The sequence below is a fragment of the Amphiprion ocellaris genome, chromosome 1 (assembly GCF_022539595.1).
Source record: "Amphiprion ocellaris isolate individual 3 ecotype Okinawa chromosome 1, ASM2253959v1, whole genome shotgun sequence".
Taxonomy (NCBI): Eukaryota; Metazoa; Chordata; class Actinopteri; family Pomacentridae; genus Amphiprion; species Amphiprion ocellaris.
The window spans coordinates 36631587-36651460 of record NC_072766.1 but is presented as its reverse complement, the minus strand read 5'-3'; the positions used below and the strand labels follow the sequence as shown (position 1 = coordinate 36651460).

General features: G+C 36.5%; 2 protein-coding genes across 3 annotated transcripts; one reads left to right on the top strand and one right to left on the bottom strand.

The window, feature by feature from the left end:
- Positions 1-21: 21 nt before the first annotated feature.
- vps33b (VPS33B late endosome and lysosome associated) lies at positions 22-15015 on the bottom strand. 2 transcript variants are annotated; one of them, XM_023287043.3, is made up of 24 exons: positions 14879-15015; positions 14459-14586; positions 12940-13020; positions 12769-12830; positions 12631-12680; positions 11081-11148; positions 10949-10994; positions 10750-10844; positions 10006-10110; positions 8979-9069; positions 8812-8889; positions 7330-7403; positions 7158-7244; positions 6980-7070; positions 6823-6897; positions 5888-5952; positions 5311-5365; positions 5182-5228; positions 4105-4237; positions 3889-3962; positions 3133-3234; positions 2378-2453; positions 2184-2291; positions 22-849 (listed from the first exon to the last, which is right to left on the bottom strand). In XM_023287043.3, exons 2-24 carry the CDS (start codon positions 14552-14554, stop codon positions 770-772), a joined length of 1839 nt encoding a protein of 612 aa, XP_023142811.1. In that variant the 5' UTR covers positions 14555-14586; positions 14879-15015; the 3' UTR covers positions 22-769. The 2 variants fall into 2 exon arrangements, with proteins under 2 accessions (XP_023142811.1, XP_035811654.1); XM_035955761.2 differs by having other exon boundaries at positions 14459-14555; positions 14879-15006.
- On the top strand, positions 15004-18939 carry hddc3 (HD domain containing 3). The gene is made up of 4 exons (XM_023287045.3): positions 15004-15145; positions 17473-17528; positions 17631-17871; positions 18734-18939. The coding sequence occupies exons 1-4, from the start codon at positions 15034-15036 to the stop codon at positions 18862-18864; spliced, it is 540 nt and encodes a 179-aa protein (XP_023142813.1). The 5' UTR covers positions 15004-15033; the 3' UTR covers positions 18865-18939.
- The last annotated feature ends 935 nt before the right edge of the window (positions 18940-19874 follow it).

Genomic DNA, 19874 nt, shown 5'->3' with positions numbered 1-19874 from the left:
GTAATTATAAATAACCAGAGGTGGAAGAAGTAACCACGTACTTTACTACTTTACTAGAAGTATCAATGCATCAACGCAAAATCACTTCATTAGGAGTAAAAATCCTGCATTCAAACACACACTTCGGGAAAAATACATAGCAGCAAAATGCAGTTAAATTATTTAAGTAAAAGTCCTGGTTTGATCCCTCTGATACATTATTTTAAATGACATGAGACATAAGGTTAATAGAAGAGGAAATAAGAAAAACGTTAATGCATTAACCTGTTTCCACTTTTTGGAATTTTTCTCTAATATTTATTTTTTTTTCTGACATTTTGAATCATTAGAAAATGTCCAAAATTAAGATGTTACAACCTTAGAGGGAAAAGTAGCAAGAAGCCCAAACGTTTAGTCCTAAATATCAAGTTGTACTTCTTTTTTTAGCAGCTTGTATTATCTAATCTGTCTATCTGCATCTTTAAAAACCTGTTAGACAAATGTAGTTGAGCTCAAAGTGCAATATTTTCCTAAGAAAAGTGGCAGAGTTGAAGAAGAAAATAGCAAAAAATGGAAATACTTAAGTTCTGCAAAATTTGCACAGTATCAACATGAAAGAAAACATGTTTAAAAAAAAAAAACATTTATTCACATTATACATCTTTACAGTTCTTTTGTGGCACAAACAGACCAAAAGCGAACATTTCTGTATCTGGTGCTGCAGGGAATGAATGACGAGAGGCGGCAGGAATGCATCCGGTTTCTGTCCATGACAATGTGCTGACAGGCTTCATACATGGTTGTCCAGCAAAGACTCTATCAGTCTTGAGCTGTTTGTTATGGCAGTTGTTACCACAATGAATTTATAACCTGGAAGAAGAGAACAGAAATGCATGTTACAATATTTTACCTCCTGATTTCAGGTCATTTGACTCAGCAGATTTGTCAATAATGTGCATGCAACAATGTGAGGAAAATTCTAAGGCTTACTGTGGGGTGTCTGTAATTTTGAAGTAATTGTATAATGTGTAATTTCGAAGTAGTTTCAATAGAGGAACTACTTTACAGTAATTATAGGAAAAATAGAAACAGTGTTATGGATACATTTATTCAACTGTAGTGAATTTGTAGTGCGGTTGTAAACCGTAAAATCTGCTAGCAAGAAAGCATAAAGTTCACCATATATGGACAATAAAGTTTTTAACAATTACTGAATAAATATTTACTTGGGTTGGAGTATAGCTTTTCTCTCAAGAAAAATACTGCACTTTTCCAGGATACTTCTTCGAACATTTTAAGAGACACAGTGACCCATAAAATAAAGAAATAGTGAAAATTTCTGACAAAATAAATACAGTTTATAGTAAATAGTATATAGCTTTAAATGAACTAATGTGAGTAAGCATACACAAAGTGAAACAAGATGAACGCAGTGTGACGTGTTTTTTTCAGGGATTGTTTTCTAGATTAAAATGTACTTAATAACTAGAAAATGGTGCAAGTATGAATATTAATCATGCACAAGGTGTGATGGAAAAGTTTGCGGTGCATGTGCAAACACGCACCTCACAGCTCGTACTGTCAAAAAACTGAAACTAAACCACAGCAACACTAACATAAAGTGGCCTTGAAAGTCCTCCACTCTCTTTGAGTCATCATATTTATGCTGACTATCCCGAGGTGCCCAAGGTCCCCCAGCAACCCAAGGTCCTAAAGGTACCAAAGCAACCCAAGGTCCTAAAGGTCCAAAAAGGTCCCCCAGCAACCCAAGGTCCTAAAGGTACCAAAGCAACCCAAGGTCCTAAAGGTCCAAAAAGGTCCCCCAGCAACCCAAGGTCCTAAAGGTACCAAAGCAACCCAAGGTCCTAAAGGTCCAAAAAGGTCCCCCAGCAACCCAAGGTCCTAAAGGTACCAAAGCAACCCAAGGTCCTAAAGGTACCACAGCAACCATGAAACTCAAGATTCCCCAGCACCCAAGGTGCACAAGGTCCCACAGAAGTCCAAGGTCCCCTACCAACACCAGGTACCCAAATACTGGCTCCAGTGACCCCAGGTACCCAAGTACCGGCTCCAACATACTCAGGTAGTACACGATCCATTCAAGAAGCCAGGCTGCCGGTCCAAGGTGCTACGCCAGACGCCCAATTAGACCAGTCACCTACTTTATCAGTGTGAAACCGAACAACCATTCGGACCGTGCTTACCTTTCTCTCTGCCGAGGAAGCGAAGAGCAGAGATCTCAGAGAAGGTGCATCCGCCGAGGAACATGACCAGGATGATCCGCTGAGCGTCATTCTTTGCTCCATTGCTGCCTGATGAGACAAGAAAAAAACTTTTTCTGCTTTAACAGCAATCTCAACTTCCTGAAAGTATGCATCAGACATTGAAGTGATCTGACCTGTAACGGCAAATTCATTCCCATTAAGCAGCCTGGTGACCTCTTCAAGCCCCGTCCAGCCATCTCGCTCCAATACCTGCACAAAAGGTCAGTTCATTTGTAAAGCACAATTCATACACAAGGCAATTCAAGGTGCTTTACAATGGCAAGGAAATGCATTCAGAAAAATGATTTAAAGGTAGACATACATTAAAATCATAGAAATAAAACACAAAAGTAGACATTAGGATCATAAAAGTGCATTAAAAGACAAGAAAACAGATTGAGCATCTAAGAGAAAGCTGCAGTAAACAGTATCGTTTTCAGGTGTGATTTAAAAGAGCTGACAGTTTGAGCAGACCTCAGGTGTTCAGGAAGTTTGTTCCACAGGTGAGGAGCATAATAGCTAAATGCTGCTTCACTAGTCTTAGTTCTGGTTCTGGGAACTCACAGTAAACTTGTCCCTGATGACTTCAGGGCTCTGGATGCTTCATATGCTATTAAGTCCAGGATGTATTTTGGTCCAAGATCATTCAGTACTTTGTAGACCAGGAGTCAGATTTTGAACTCTTTGATGAACAGGAAGCCAGTGTAGTGATTTGAGGACCAATGTAATATGATCCAGTTTCCTGGTGTTAGTTAGGACTCTGGCAGCAGCGTTCTGGATCAGCAGCAGCTGCTTGATCAATTTCTTGTTAATCCAAAACACCAGGAACACCATGTAAAAAGTCTTATTGTTGTACTAACAGTCACATAAGTCCAGCTGATTTACTCACCTGCTCGATGAGTTTGCAGCTCAGAGGGACGTAGGCACCACTGAAGATGTAAGCCATGTCTCGAGGGACTCGCAGGTCATATTCTTCATCTGACTTTGGCACCTTTACACAAAATATGATAAAAGGCTAAATGACATACAGACAAGTTTTACTTCTGCAGCTTTCTTTTACATAATTTTGGAGATGAACAGTTAACCCTCCTGTTAGGTTCGTTTCTCGGAAACAGCAATGATAGCAATTTAACCCGGGGCATGTTTAACTATCCAAAAATGTCAGAAACCAAGAAGTCCCAATAAACATTGTTTCCATCTCACTGTTAACTCTATTAAAACCATTTCTAGCAATATTTAGTACAACGGTCTACATTACCTCTCACAGATCATGCTTCAATGAGGATAACTGACTCTTTTTTTCATTAAAAAAAATGCATGTTAAAAGTTTTGTTAAAGGTACACTGGAAAGACCTAAATGTAAAATACAATAGTTCCACAAGACAATGATTTTTAAAAGAAATTATTTTCCATTTTTCCTTTTTATGGGGTTGATAAATTAACACAAGACAGCTCTTCTGTTCAGGGTGGGTTTCCAAATATGTGAAATGAACCATTTTCATTTTATAGGTTGATTACACATATTAAGCCAAGCAGAAGAAGATCCATTCCGATAAAATACTTTTAACAACTTTTTTTTTTCCACTTTAAAATGGGTCAATTTGACCCGCAAAATAACAGGAGGGTTAAGATAATGATCATTTACCAGGTTGAGCTTTCGGCTTAAAGCTCTGAAATTGCTCTTCTTTGCCAGAGATGAAAAGGCGTCCGTCAGTTTTCCTTCAAAAAAAACAAAAAAACTTTAATCAGGACAGGAAAAAGCAAAATTGGAAAAGTTTCAACGTACACAAAATCATTAATTTGGCTCTTACAGATGAAGAGATACAGAGGCAATAGCGATTAAAAGTAAAGCCTATTTTACCCGCAGTCTTGTCATTGACCAGTTTGCCCACTCTGCTCTCCATAACAGTGAGTGTCTCTCCTGGTTGTTGCTCAACCAGCAGCCCCAACTGCCTCAGGTTGGAAAATGTGAGCAGATGATCCACTCCATAGCTCTGAGGCCAGGCAGAGAAAACGTTACACATTAGACCAGTGGATCTTTATCAGAATTACAGCATGTTTAAGGGTCATACATATTAATAGAATTCTATGTTGTTCTCTCTGTCAACAGGGATCTTAAAGGACCAAAATCAAGTCAAATTTATTTATGAAGCGCATTTAAAAATGACAAGAGCTGATCCGAAGTGCTGTATAGTCAAATAGGAAATCATAAACCACAAGAAAACACAACAGCAAAAAGACAAATGTTAATAAAGGAAGACAACAAAATAACAACAACAAAAAGTCACAACACAGACACTTGTACATACAATTTTCTACGAGACTTTAAAATTTTAGATTTCCACATTTCGTACTGAACTTTAAAAAAAATGTCTGATGTTTTGAATGCACTGACAGGAATGCTGCTTAAATTTGTCGTAAACGCTGCAATGACAATAAAGGAATTCTATTCTATAGCACTTGATGTCTATACTCATCCTTTTGAATCTATATGCTGCCTGTATGTTCTGTATTAGCAATTAATATGTATATATTTAATTACCGCATATTGTCTGTGCAGCCCGAGAGTCGCCAAAGACCAGAAACTAATTGCTTGTGTATGTCAACATTCTGAAAATGTACTAAAGAAATGCAAGGCATAACTGCACAAACCACTCTGCTTTTATTCTCTACTTTCACTAAGAATACTGGCATCATCTGCAGGTAACGAATATAAAAAACAAATGTGCACAGTTCACAAAACAAAAACAGAAAACTCAATTGTAAAAGAAACATAAAGTAAAAAGGAACTTATAATAGTATTTTTTATTCTGCCAAAACACATATAAGAATAACTGATATTAAAAAGTCGAATGCCCGTCTATTTATAGATTTCATAACTATTTGTTTGAAACCACAGAAAGTGGAAAACTAGAAAAAAAAACATTTCTCTGCTCACCTGAAGATACTGTGCTTTTAGGGAGCGGAAATCTTTTGGCAGGAGTCCTGTGAGAAAATACCAACACAAGGTTGTTAATACAGCGAGAGAATAATTAGATTTACTTTGAAGTGACGAAAGACAACTCACCGTTTTCTGTGATGGACAGAAGACAAAGCAGCCTCAAACTTTCAATCATGGAAACCTGGAAAACAGAAAAGAATAATCAGGATAGAAATCAGAATTTTTGAAACATGTTGTTGTTTTTGGACTTGACTTGATGCTGTGTGACTCACCTGTCTGTTGATGTGCTCCTCTATGTACACTACCATACAAAAGTTTGGAGTCACTTAGAAATGTCCTTGTTTTTGAAAGAAAACCATTTCTTTCAATGAAGATAACATTAAGTGAATCAGAAATCCAGTGTAGACATTGTTGATGTGCTAAATGACTATTCTAGCTGGAAACAGCTGATTTTTAATGGAATATCTCCATAGAGGTACAGAGGAACATTTCCAGCAACCATCACTCCTGTGTTCTAATGCTACATTGTGTTAGCTAATGGTGTTGAAAGGCTCATTGATGATTAGAAAACACTTGTGCAATTATGTTAGCACATGAATAAAAGTGTGAGTTTTCATGGAAAACATGAAATTTCCTGGGTGACCCCAAACTTTTGAACGGTAGTGGATGAATTTGTTTTTGGACTTGACTCTGTTTAACTCACCTGTCTGCTGATGTGCTCTTCTATGTATGAAATGCATTCACGGATTTCAAATCCTTCAAGTAAAGCTGGAACAAAAGACAAAAGAAACAAGATCAGCATCAACAATAATCTAAACACAACTTAACTGCAAGCATAAATCACATAGTTTGGTTTTAGTTTAGCTTTATATATCACATATCAGGCAGAAATAGAACGATAAATTCTAACAATGTGTAGAAAGAGCTCTAAATCTGTGTAAAAACCTGCATTAATGCCACAAAAGCTAGTATTTATTCCATGTACGTAGCAGTTATAAATTTTATTATATATGATAACCTGCTTCCCTTCAAAAAGCTCTGATTTTGAACTTGTTACCACCAATATGCCACAAACAAAAAATGTCAATTTAATCTCCTGTATCAAAAATCCACTTTGGTCAGCTGACAAAATTTTTCAAAATCTATGTATAATTTTAATAATTGATTCATTTAATCTATTTAACAAGCAAAGAAATCCAACATTTAGCGAATCCAGTTTTATCTTTTAATCACATAATATTTTGGGGTGCTGTTTCCATAAAACAAATAATCTGATTGTGCTTTTAAAACTAATCATTGAGTTGCTTAATTGATCAGCACAAAACCAATCATCTGCTGTTTTCCTAATTGATTCATTTCTGAAGTCATTTTTAAAGACAGAAATGATGATTTTTTTGTGATTTAAGCTTCTTCACAGTAAAGATAAGCTGATTTTTGCTGCTTTCTGTCAGTTTTAATCCATTTTGGTAAAACTAAACTACATTATTTTGGTTTATCAAATGTTGAAATTACAGGAAACTGCATGGATTTCTTTCAGTTATGATTACTATCAAGCATAATCCCTTCTGAGCCAGAAAAAACCCAGATAATACCCTGAGTTAAGAGGGATATTTAACTAAAACCTGAATGTATTCTTACAGTGTTCTGTCTTCAAAAGCTCCTGAAAGTCCTGCTTTGTTTTCTTCTTCATAATCGATTCACTCGCACCGATGTCTGAAAGAGAATGACCTGTAATTACTCACAAATACACCTGAAATATGCAAAAATCATTCTGATAAACTGCAGAAAAGCTCACGTAGGCTGAGCAGCCGATGTTCCTGCTTCAACCCTTTGAGCTCCTCTGATACGAACGTCTTCATCTGCTTTATGTCCATCCCTCGACGCTTCTGCAGGATTCAAATAGGAAAGAATAAAGTGTGAGCTACGTCTGTTACCTGACGACCTGATGAGCGCTAACAGAAACATTTACTCACATCATAAGCAGTCTGGAGATTCCTGGCTTTCTGACTGAGGAAGCCGAAGACATTGGAGAAATGTTCATTTCTGATTTCATTGAAAACCTACGAGACACGCAACAGTTACCATACATCTAACGTAAAATTCTGGAAGTGAAACATCTGCAGCAGACGGTTCCAGCAGCTCTACCTTATCCTGAGAGTTCAGCATGACTTTCACACTTTTATCCGAGGCGGTAACGTCAGGACTAAACTCCACACATCCTGCAGAACAGAAGCTGTCATGAGACATGAAACAATCTGCAACCACAGTGAGCTTGATGGAAAATAACGCAGTCTTCTGTTACCGATTCCTGTTTTTAATCATTTATGCTTTAAATCATGAAATTAATGCTATCAAGGTCCCAAAATAACATCTTTAAATATCTCACTTCATCCAACAAAATACCAAAAAACACACAGGTTTTCCAATAGAGCAACATGGACAAAATATAAACAACACACAGCATCTGAGAATCTATAAAATTAGAGGTGCTATAAATGTGTTACATGGTGATGTAGACAGTTAATGGAGAAAAGTCTGGACTACAAACGAGGCATTTCTGGCAGATAAGGAGCAGCGTTTTATCCCTTTGGCATGGACATGGACTTTGGGTTTGTAGACTTTTCACATGCAGAAAAAGCTAGGCTACAGAACACAATAAAGAAAAGGAAAAAACCCAGAAAGCAAAATATGGGCTCTTTAACCTTCTCTACTATGGAGGAATGTGGTCCAGGACCAGGCTGTATCTCTTTAGGACACACACTTTAGAACATTGCTACGATTAAAACAGATGCAGCATTGTTGTACGTCATTTCTGCTGCAGTAAATTTGATAAACTTGCATGTAAGAATTTCTAGAGCAGGTTTACTGCCTTCTGTGTCAGAGGCTCATTACTACAACGCTGGTATTTACTCTCTAATTTACAGCTTTTATTCGGGGAAAGGAATAACTTCAGGTTTTGTTGGAGTTTTTCAGATCTCGCTGTGACTTCGTGATGGACAAGCTTTTCTAAATTCTTCCATGTGTCTCTGATCCATAGAGCTAAAAGTTGTTAATTATGGCCTCACAGTTGTAGAGCTGCTATGCACTGAATTTGGGGGCGTTTTTAAATGGAAAGTACAAAAACACATCTTTGTGCATGTGGACTTAATGTTTGTATTTTCACTCATCAAAGCAAACTGGCCTTTTTCATACAGTACCGTTCAAAAGTTTGGGGTCACCCAGACAATTTTACATTTTCCATGAAAACTCACACTTTTATCCATGTGCTAACATAACTGCACAAGGGTTTTCTAATCATCAATGAGCCTTTCAACACCATTAGCTAACACAATGTAGCATTAGAACACAGGAGTGATGGTTGCTGGAAATGTTCCTCTGTACCTCTATGGAGATATTCCATTAAAAATCAGCTGTTTCCAGCTAGAATAGTCATTTACCACATTAATAATGTCTACACTGGATTTCTGATGAATTTACTGTTATCTTCATTGAAAAAAATGCTTTTCTTTCAAAAATAAGGACATTTCTAAGTGGCTCCAAACTTTTGAACAGTAGTGTTTATAAATGCTTTTCTGCTGGATTAGTGTGGACAGATTTTCATTCTAAACACGGTGAACTGATACCCACCACATTTGATTCTAAATATATCATCCACGAGCCCTTCATAGACAACTTGTGAGCACAGAGGAGTGACAAAGTCCACATCTGCAAAGAAAACGACGAAGTTAGCATGGTAGGAAAGCACAACACAGCATGTGATCCGCTGAGAGAAGGATGCTTCACAGGCTGCTCACCTCGGTCGATGAGAAAAACGTTCCCTATTTCTGCTTGACGAGCTCTTTGTTCTCCTTGTTCCACCTGCTCCCTCCACGACTCGTACGCCATCTGGTGTCAGACACACAACTCAAAAACAGCAGCCAAAACATACCACAGTGGACCGGAAAGTTAAACTAAATGACCAATCTTTGGTATCATGGGTCATTCCAGAATTGGAGGACATTTTACATCCCAGCCATCAAATTTCAAATAATGCATGTAAAAAATACTAAAATATGCAGTTGTTGTGTGACTGTACTTGTCCTGAGACTAAATGTAAATAAACTAGGAGAAAAGAATGTTTGAAAATGTTTTTAAAATATCGAGTAAGATTAAAGTTCCCCCTAAAATACCATTTTTCTATTGTCCCACCCCCCAGATGACTAAATTGAATCTCAAATAAAACAATTAAAATGAAATTTTAACCTCCTTTTTCGGTACTATTTTTTTCATTGATGTCTCTTGTAATTGTGGGAATTTTTTTTTAATCAACATAATATTCTAAATAATAATTATTATGCATGGAACGTGTGTCCCAAAACAACCTTATTATCATAACCTTTTCAGCTGGTAGAAGAAGAAGAAAACTGTGAATCACATGAAACGCTGGAATTAACATCATCAGTTTTCCAAAAGAATAGGTAGAGCAAAGCTATGTCCTCTCTTCTATTTTCATATTTTCATAACGTTGTCAGCCTTCATTGAATGTCTCACTCTACTTCATATTATCAGGGTGAAACTAATTCTTTTTACTGTTTTCCATCAGTCAGTTTGTCCTCTTGGTCCACAGTAACAGCTAGATAAATATCTAGTTTCTACTCCTGAGAAAAAGCTAACATTAGCATGGATTAGCAACCCTGTTATGTGATTAGAGTAGGGTTAGCCTTAGATAGTTTATTACCCATTATTACTGAATATGTAGCAGAAAATTGTAAAAGAGGTTTATTTTTCAAAAATTCTGAAACCCAAATGTCTTCTAATTCTGGAATGTCCCTCATACTGCACCTTAGAATATCGTCCGATCCCGTAGACCTTTGAAAATGGACCATAAAGAGAGTGGAGGAGGTGCAGAGCGCTGCCAGCGGTCCTCATCCAGCGCTGGTCTCCTGCCTGTAAAGACACAAGTTTAATGTGTAAGATTTAGTTACTTGTAGCTCAACTAGACTTCTGTGGTCACTGAGGAAAAGTAAAATTAAGTTGTGAACTTTAAAGCTGCAGTGATGAACTCATTTGCAGGTTTATTTACATGTCTAGAATAGAATAGCTTTACTGTCATTGCATGTATTTATACAACAAAATTTGCAGCAGCAGCAGCATGTTTGTGTCCAATGTTTAGTCTTTTCAAGCTCTGTTTTTGGTCTCTACCAACTCCCAAGGGAAATATCTGGCTTTTCAGCTCTGAGCGCTCCACTATGGTCAACTGTCAATTTCTTAACTGTCTGTTCTTTGGTGCTGAGCAGAAGAGTATTGTATATTTTTCGAGCTCTCTGAAAACAGCTGCCTCCTCTGGACGTAAGTGACCTTTTACAAGTGGTGAGAGTGAACCAGAATAGTAAAGCTATGGTCCAGACAGCCACACAAGAAGCCAAAAGCTGTAGATTCAACTCATAATTTTGTGTAGAATTGTCCCTCCAAAGGAATCCCTTCAAATAGGCGCATTATTACGATAAAAATCCTGAATATATCTGTTTTAAACAGTTAATCAAGTATTAAAACAATCTCTCAATTGACAAATACTTCTGTATTTACCAGAAAGTTGTCTCGGAAGAATTCTGGCAGCTCCAGACTGATGATATCATCGTCCAGTGGAAGGAGGTAGAAAGCCCATTCATCAGTGGTCACATCTGTGGAAAAACAAAAACTAATAATCTAGCATTTCCTTGCACTTTTTCGTGATTTTTGCTGCTAAAAAAACAAACAAAACAAAAAAAAAAGCAAAGACACTCACCGCCAAACATCCCCTGCTCCTCCAGCACGGCCTCACAAGCGTAGAACTGCAAGACAAAGAAGAGTCAGCAGGTAAATATCAGGAACTTGATCCAACACAAATCCAAACACATAAAAGCAGAGCTGAAAATACCTTCTGAGGGGTAAAGATTATCTTGTATCTTCTAAATTTTCCTGCTGCCTTGTCGGCATTGGCCACATCTGGAACAAAAAGGAACAAAGCATGAAATATCTTATTATTTAGTAGGTTTGAGGTGCAGCTTTTGAGGAATACAGGAAGTAACTACATGTATTTTAGGTTGCATATTGTGGTCATTTTTTGATACATGTCTGGCTACAAAACACTCACAATATGAGGAATTTAAATGTAATTCTTCCTCATTTCAAAGCATTAAATACACAAGATTATGACTCTGATGAGATACTAATTTTGCTAATCGTTAAATGCTAGTTTTCTTTACTTAAAATTTCCAAGACTCAATCTTGAAAGATTCTAGTTGGTATCAAAATATCCAACATTGCACATTTATAAGCTGTTGAACGCTAGTAAATCTAATCAGGACAGTGAGGCTATTCTTAAAAAAATATGTACATCTGAATATATTTACATCTGGTGACATCACCACTGTTGAAAACCAGATGTTCAGTTTTGGTGTTTTTTATGGCTTCACTGTGGGTTAAAGTAACATCTAGTTACCTTGTAGTTTAACATATATATATTTTTTAAAAACAAATTAATCAATGACGCCTGCAGTAAAACAAAGAAAGCTGATTTTCTAAGTTTCTAAATAGCTGTTGCTGAATTTTACATTTTGCCTGCAGCATACAAAACTGCTTTTTCAGCCATGTAATTTTCTGTATTTGCGGTTGTTTTCCTTCAAGACCCAGAGAAGGAGAGCAACTTTTGTCCCCAGTGCTGTTCTCCTCCTGAACTCGAAGGGCTTACAATAACGTTAAGCTTTGTGCAATATTGTCTCATGTGTGATAGATAGATAGATAGATAGATAGATAGATAGATAGATAGATAGATAGATAGATAGATAGATAGATAGATAGATAGATAGATAGATAGATAGATAGATAGATAAATAGATAGATAGATAGATAGATACTTTACTAATCCAGAGGGAAATTTAATTATTCAATATTAATATTCAGTATTACAATATCATTGTCAGATGCAGTCTTACTTTTACTTTTACACTGTGCAATATTACCATTCTGTACATTCTGCTATTCAATCTGGTGTTTTACTTGCTGCTTCTAATATATTTTACGTTTTTTTTATTTTAATATCTTTTTAATTTATTGCTGTACATAATCTGCTGTTTCACATCTCCAACACTTATATGGACACTACAGCCTTTACTACCTCCACAGCAACAACTCATACTGTGACTGGCTGCAGGCCTGCCACTGCACATAATCTGCTGTTTTCGCCCACCCACCATTTTTGTGTTTTTTCTTCCCCCTGTTCTTTTTTAATGTACCGCTCTTTGCCCACCTAATTGCCCCTCAGGGATAAATAAAGTTTTTTCTGATTATTTTTGTATACTGATGGATCCAGTGAATCCCAAGGATGTTTGATCAGATCATCCGATATCATCACATAATTTCTTTGAAAATTATTAAAGATAGTGTAAAGCTAAGAATAAAACACAACATCTCTACTTCTCTACTTACCACATATCCACTTCACAGTTTGTATTCTTGGCCGGATTAGAAAACAGAGTCTGCAAAAGGAGGAGATGCACCACAGTCAGGCTGTCACATCAGGTGTGTGAGTAAACACCTGTATTAGTATAAAGATGCAGAACTCACTGATCTGAAGTACTGACAACAGGTTTGTATTCCACTTTGTAGAGTTTATCGACTTCATGTTGCTGCCAAAAAAGAAAGAAAGAAAAGTTTGAAAAAGATATTGGAACTGCATTTTCTCTCAGGACAGTCTTTATCAGATGAGTCAGCAGAATAAAAGCTTATGCAGTTCACCTTTAGTGTGGACACATTAGCAATACGATCCAGTGGGCTCATCAGGTCCGCCTCGATGAACAGGTCTTTCTTCCCTGGAAGCTGTGTAACAAGAGAAGGAAATGGGAGAGTGACGATTTGGGGCAATCTATCCAGCAGCAAACACACACAATATGCTTTTTGTTGTTCACAACACAAACAGGACTCTTTGGTTACATTTTATAAAAGGTTAAGCAATTTTCAGTAACAGCTGGGCACTGACATTTTTTTTTTGTAAATACACCTTCAGCAAAGTGGAAAATGGTGCTACTGTTGGGGAAGATTTTCAGCTGCAGACTAATATACATTTGGTGGTCTAGTGTGTGTTTAATGCAGCATGATGGTATATGTGGGACTAATGCTTCGCAAATAGAGTTCTACCAATACAGTTGTCTCAGGGTTGTCATCTAAACCAATTATTAGTAACAAAAGGAGATTGATAACTGATGCTTGGAGCCAAAGTATATTGGCAGTAAACATTTAAATCTTGGTTTTCAAAATTTATAAAATGTAAACACAAACACAAAACTTTGGTGAATTGCCTTTCTTTATTAGAATCTGTATCTGTTTAATTAAAAGATAATCACCTAAAATATTTTTGTATTATTAGTTATTATAATAACAAAATCCTTCAATTTAATTAAAAATGTTATTTAATTAAACAGTCATCTGAATAAATGCAAAATATCAGTCAGGACAATAACTGGTAATTTATATTTTAGTATTTTCATAACTTTTGTAAGAAAAACAATAATATCACCAAACTAACCTTAATTTTTTTAAAAATAAAAATTAGTTTTTACTTCATTTTTTTATATCACTAATTTCATCTAAAGTTGCAATTTTAAAACCAGTTAATCCATGAATTGCCAATTATCAAACTAATCAATAACAGATACTGACTTCTGAAAAAATTTAGAAATGTAGAATAATGTCTACATTCTCTGATCACAACTTCTTAAATGTGAATATTTTCTGGTTTTGTTGGAAATTTTTCACCGTTTTCTGATGTTTTACAGACAAAACGACTCATTGATTAATCGAGAAAATAATACAATGAAGATAATTGTTGGCTGCAGCCCTGGTGTAAAAATATCCAGTTGATTTTGGTCATAACTGACTATTATTTAGTCAAATAATTAAGAATGTGCAGTCATATTATACTATGTTGAGATACTAGATATGCACATTATTTCACAGTTTTCTACACCTGTGCGCACTGCATATTCTCTATACTGCAGACTTTAAACCATGCATGCTGTTTTATTACCTTGCAAAGAACACAAATATGTTTTAGTATTTCTGTGAATAGTTTTGTGCCAGAAATGTTTAATATTCAGTGTCAGATGTTGGTTCTTGAATGTTACTGCAGCTGCTGTGACATAGGTGTGTCCTTAATAAAATATCTATCTACCATTTAGTAGCATGTGTGCAGGAGAAGTCAGGTGGCAGCCAGCCAACACAAACCAATCAGAGTTACAGTACTGGGATTTGTTCCTACCTGTTCCAGCAGGTAGATGAGCTGATCTCTGGCCAGCCTCTTTAGCAGAGAGAAGTCAGGGAGCTCCGGGGAATCTCTCCTGGCGCTGTTAGCCATCCTGGACCACGACAGGGACAGTCACTCATCCACTGTTTGCATACAAAACGGAATTCACACACAGTTGCTATTCAGGAAATGCAATGACAGAGAAGCTACAACCAACAGAAAACACACAGGAGAGGATTCATCTTTATGCTAGGTTAGCTCGTAGGCTAAAAACACATCTGTCACAGCACAGCAACGTACAATACTTATTTTAAAAAGTTGACACCGATACAGAATGATTCCTACTAATATAATTAACTAAATAACAGAACATCTTCGATAAATGTCTGTTAAAATATGAGTAAAAGGGGGCGTTTAGTTGGTATTAGCCGCTACCTTCTTCCGTAGCTACATAAGCGGAATAGATCCCATGATGAGCTGTTTCCTTCCGGACACCACAGGGGACGGACCACTACACCTTCAGAGGAGCGCCCAGACGTTGGAGTCCGAACTCTTGTTTTCCGTCACGGAGCTTCATCTGAGTTTACACCATGAATGCAGACGCGGCTTTACTGTTGGATACGGTGAATTTTGCGGCGGAGAAACATCGGAACCAGCGACGGAAAGATCCAGAAGGAACTCCGTATATCAACCATCCGATAGGTAGGAAGGAGGGTTTTAATCTGAGGTGATGTTTTCAAATTTGAATTGTAAATGTGGAAAGTCTCACAGAACTGTGAATAAAATAGAAACCAGAGTGAATCCATGTAGGGTTTTAAAACAGCTCCTGATGTTTAACTTTTATTATAAAGTAGCTGTGACGCTTTAAACCTCATAAAGAAAGGACATAAATAAAAACCAATGGTGGGCATTTAATTTGATAAATTAATCATAGCTTCTCAGAATCAAAGAGATCCGTATCAGGATCTGATATTTATACATTTAGAAACACATTTTTATTCAGAATTATTACCTAGAAGACATTATTTATGATTATTGGATTGTGAAAACTTAAATATTGATAGTTTTTATGTTTATAATTTAAGGAAACATTGTAAGGCGTTTGAAATGTACTCATGAATTCTCAAATAAAAACGTCCATTCAACATGTGTTAGAGCACTTAAATTATTTCTTATACATACCAGTAATTTGATATCGGTTTGTACATTTTCTTTCCCCATTTTTGTTTGCTGATGGCACAAGATTCAAGATTTGTTTATTGTCATTCGTGTGCTTTTACATACAAAACAGAATGTCCCCGTACAGTGGGAAAAAATAATCAATAGATATGAATAAATAAAAATACACCTAATGAATATAGGTTAAAAAGGCAGGACAGTATAACAGAGTGTTGAAGTGGATATCAACATTATTTTATCACAGAAATACTTCAAAGATTACTTTTGAAGAATTGTGAGATTTACAAGATGATGTCAACTGAAAAAGCTTTCAGAAAACTGTAAACATTAAAGTTAAATTCCATAATATTAGCCGAAGGCTGCTGCTGAAGCGTCAGTGCAGCAGAAATCTGTCACATTTCATGCACATGATTTTTGTTGGTTGTTGTGAAAAATGCTTAGCAGTGTTTAGGTTCTTCCTTGGATCCTCCTTAAATGTGATGTATCGAGTGGAGAGAAAAACAGATGGTCTTTTACTTCAGCTTCACTGGTAGTTTCAGATTTAATTTTACAATTTTATTAAGTAGTTTCCAAGCTTTTCAGTCCTCAGGGTGCAGTACCTTATCTGTTGTATCGGAGCGCTTAATCAGATACGGAATCCAGGAACTGTTTGACAACCTTCCAGTGAAGTTAAAATCTGGGTTTGTCGGTTTTGATCAGAGAGTATGAAGGTCGTAGGATGAAATATAAAATAATACCAGGCTCCTCAATATTCATATCTGCAGTCTGTGAATACAGGCAGAAAGTCAATCTGAGTACATGCTTCTGCCAGATTAAATATCGTATCCGTTTAAATTATTTTAAAAACTCATTAGTGCCTTCTTTTATTAACATGTTTAACAGTGAGGTGATAGTTTGAACCACAGGGGCCAAAATCTGGAGAGGAACCTGTTGACAGCTGTCCAAAAGTTGTCCCCAAGTTGTGTGATGTTCGTATTTGTTATTAATATGTTCCAATTGCTGCAATATCGTTTGAGTCATGCAATATTAAGTTGTGCAAGACGTTATTCAGCTACAGTATGCAGTTAATTTTTATGAAGGGCAGGTCAGTGTGAATGGAGCTGAGTCAGTTATAAAAGCTGTGTCCTGCCTTCACCTTTCCCCTTCTAGTATTGTACTCAATGGAAGGGGTGAGCCTCAGGTTTTCACATCAGTCACAGTCCAATGTTCAGATGTTGGTATAAACTTATTGTGTAGCATGTGAACATATTTATGTGTCATTTTATCAGTGTAGGGGAATATTATTATGATTGCAGTTGAACAGAGCATTCTGTTATTTACCTCTTTGGCAGAATAATCAGAAAGCACTTATAAAAATGTATTAATTCATCTTTCCTTCACAACACAACACACAACACCAAATGTGTCCGGCTACATGTTTACAAATGTGCACTGATATGTGGTTGGTTGACTGTCGCATGTCTGTGAATGTACACTACCAGTCAAAAGTCTGGACACACCTTCTCATTCAATGGTTTTCATTTAATTATTTTCTACATTGTAGATTAATTCTGAAGATATCAAAACTATAAAAGAAGACATGTGGAATTATGTTGTAAACAAGAAAGTTAATCTTCAGTATTAATTTACAATACAGAAAATAATAGAAATAAATAGAAAACATTGAAGTGTACATATGTTGCATGCAGTAACACAAGCCAAACAATGTTTTTCTTCAGGAAATAGGATCATTTAGTGTTTTTTTTTTTTTTTTTTTTTTAAATTGTATCATATCCGCCTTAACTCTCTCCTCAGTGAGACGTCTTGTTGACTTTCCTCTCTGACACTCACAGCTCTGTCTGTATTTTAAGGAGTCGCCACAATCCTCAGCCTCGAAGCCGGAATCACAGACATCGAGGTCTTGCAGGTACGTTATCGGCTGTCATCAGTTAGTTAGTAGGTCAAGCGCGTCTCTCCCTCTATTCCTGATCCTGTGTGTCGTCTCTTTGTGTGCTGTTGTTCCCTGCAGGCCGCTCTGCTTCATGACACAGTCGAGGACACTGACACCACTCACGAAGAGCTCGAAGATAAATTTGGGCCCGTCGTGGCTCGAATTGTTCAGGAGGTGACGGACGATAAAAGTTTACCCAAAGAGGAGCGGAAGCGTCTGCAGGTGGAACACGCGCCCCACTGCAGTCACCAGGCCAAACTGGTTAAACTGGCTGATAAACTGTACAACCTGAGGGACCTGAACCGCTGCACACCTGTCGGTCAGCACCTGTCTGCTCTGTCACTGCTACTAACTGTAACTCAGTCAGCTGTGGGTGTGGATTTAGTTTAGTTATACAGATGTCGGCATAACAGATTCTGCTTATCTTCTTCTCTTTTTTATATAGCATGTCTTGAGCTCCGCATCATTATTTGACTCGATATTTATAATTATCCTGTCTCATCTCTTGACTATGTGTTGCTCATTTTGTCAGTTCTGTGTTCAGTGGCAGAAATTCAAGTTCTTAACCATTAATCATCAATTCAAACTATACATTATAATGGTAACAGCATTCTAGTTATTATTTTTATTGTCTGTTTTAGGCCTGCCTCATAATATTTCTTCTCTATTTAAGCTGTAACTGTTTAAAATAGCTGAAAAATATATGAAAAAGACCAAATAATTTCCAGAAACATCACAGCACTGGAGCTTTCAACAAAGGTTACCCTTGCGGGGCCTTATTTCAAGATATGTTAGGCTTTAGTTACATCACCTCACTGCTTTTTGTTTATTCAGTGAATGTAGTGGACAGTAAGAAAAATGGAAATTATTGCACATGTCCTTTAAATGACAGTGTAAGAGTACACACAGTAAAGAGCAAAAATAATAGTGCTAATTTGGGAAAGGGGGTCCCTTTTAGATTAGAATTATAGATGTGATAACCTGATCGATCACCACAACTGCTTAATGAAGTGTTGAGCAGCTAAAAAATAATGGAAATGTACCTTGTAAGGAAGCTAGTAGCTACAGATGTCAGATAACTGCAGTTGAGTAAAACTGTAATACCTCTAATATGTGTGAAGTTCAGTCAGTAAGTAATAAATGTAGTCACCCTACTTTCTCCATCTCTGTGTGTTTTTCAGGTTGGACACCTGAGCGGGTCTATGAGTATTTTGTTTGGGCCTCTAAGGTGGTGAGAGGCCTGAGAGGAACAAACTATGTTTTGGAGGAAAAGCTTCAAGAGCTGTTCAAACAGCGAGGAGTCGAGCTCTGACGGCACTCAGAACAAACTATTTAAATTAAAATACATTACATTTCTAAATCATCAAAATAAATTGTATTTCTGATACATTTGTGTGGCATTTAATTTGTCTTTTCTTTCCATGTATATTAGCAGTGTAGTTAAATTGAAGGGATGCTGAAAGTGGTTAGTGATAGTTTTCTTCGATGTGATCTAAACCTTAGAGTACACATTGACAGACAGCTCTCATTTTCAGTGGTACTGAAGCACATACAAAAACATGAATATCAGTAAAAGAAGTATACTTGACTATTTGACTATATATCTGATACGGGTTTATATATATATATATGTGTGTGTGTGTGTGTGTGTGTGTGTGTGTGTGTGTGTGTGTATATATACATATATATATACACACACACTCACACACACACACACACCCACACACACACACACACACACACACACACATATCCTTTTTGAATACACTGTATTGGATCCATGTTAATCCAGAAGTATTTATCAATTAATGGTTTGATAGAAGATCAGAAAGTGGGTGAATTAGATCAAGTTTTCGATGCGGGAATGCAATTAATTAGTTTTCCTTAAATACTAGAAATACAATACTAATTTTAATTTTAATTCATTCATTTCCCTTAAATACTAGAGATACAGTACAAATTTGGGGTAATTTATTTGAGTATGCTCTCTCCATGCCACTTTATATTTTTACTCCATCACAATTTATTTCATAAATTTGCTGTACAAATCGAAATTTTTGCACACAACTCTTGTAATGGATATGAAAGGTCAATCTTTCTTGTTTTTGGAATTACCCAACAACACACAGAAGTATGAACTCATCTGTAAGTTAACAGACAGATAATTAATTGCCAGCACTTTGAAGTGTCATTTTCATGCATAAATGCCTATTATATGGTTCCAGCTTCCTTAAATATGAGGATTTGCTGCTTTGGACATATTTTTATAGTTTTTAATGTGATTTTAAATGCTTTGTGGTTTGGACAGTTTTCGTTCTTTCT

Bases quoted from the DNA above. Each gene is read 5' to 3' on its own strand.
- vps33b (XM_023287043.3), bottom strand. From the start codon at position 14,554: ATGGCTAACAGCGCCAGGAGAGATTCCCCGGAGCTCCCTGACTTCTCT. The intron at 12,681-12,768 runs GTGAGTTCTGCA...CTCCTTTTGCAG, and splicing joins GTTGTCAGTACTTCAGATCA to ACTCTGTTTTCTAATCCGGC. The intron at 5,366-5,887 runs GTGAGTTAAACA...TCTGTTTTCCAG, and splicing joins AAGAGCACATCAGCAGACAG to GTTTCCATGATTGAAAGTTT.
- hddc3 (XM_023287045.3), top strand. From the start codon at position 15,034: ATGAATGCAGACGCGGCTTTACTGTTGGATACGGTGAATTTTGCGGCG. The intron at 15,146-17,472 runs GTAGGAAGGAGG...CTGTATTTTAAG, and splicing joins GTATATCAACCATCCGATAG to GAGTCGCCACAATCCTCAGC. The intron at 17,872-18,733 runs GTCAGCACCTGT...TGTGTTTTTCAG, and splicing joins GAACCGCTGCACACCTGTCG to GTTGGACACCTGAGCGGGTC.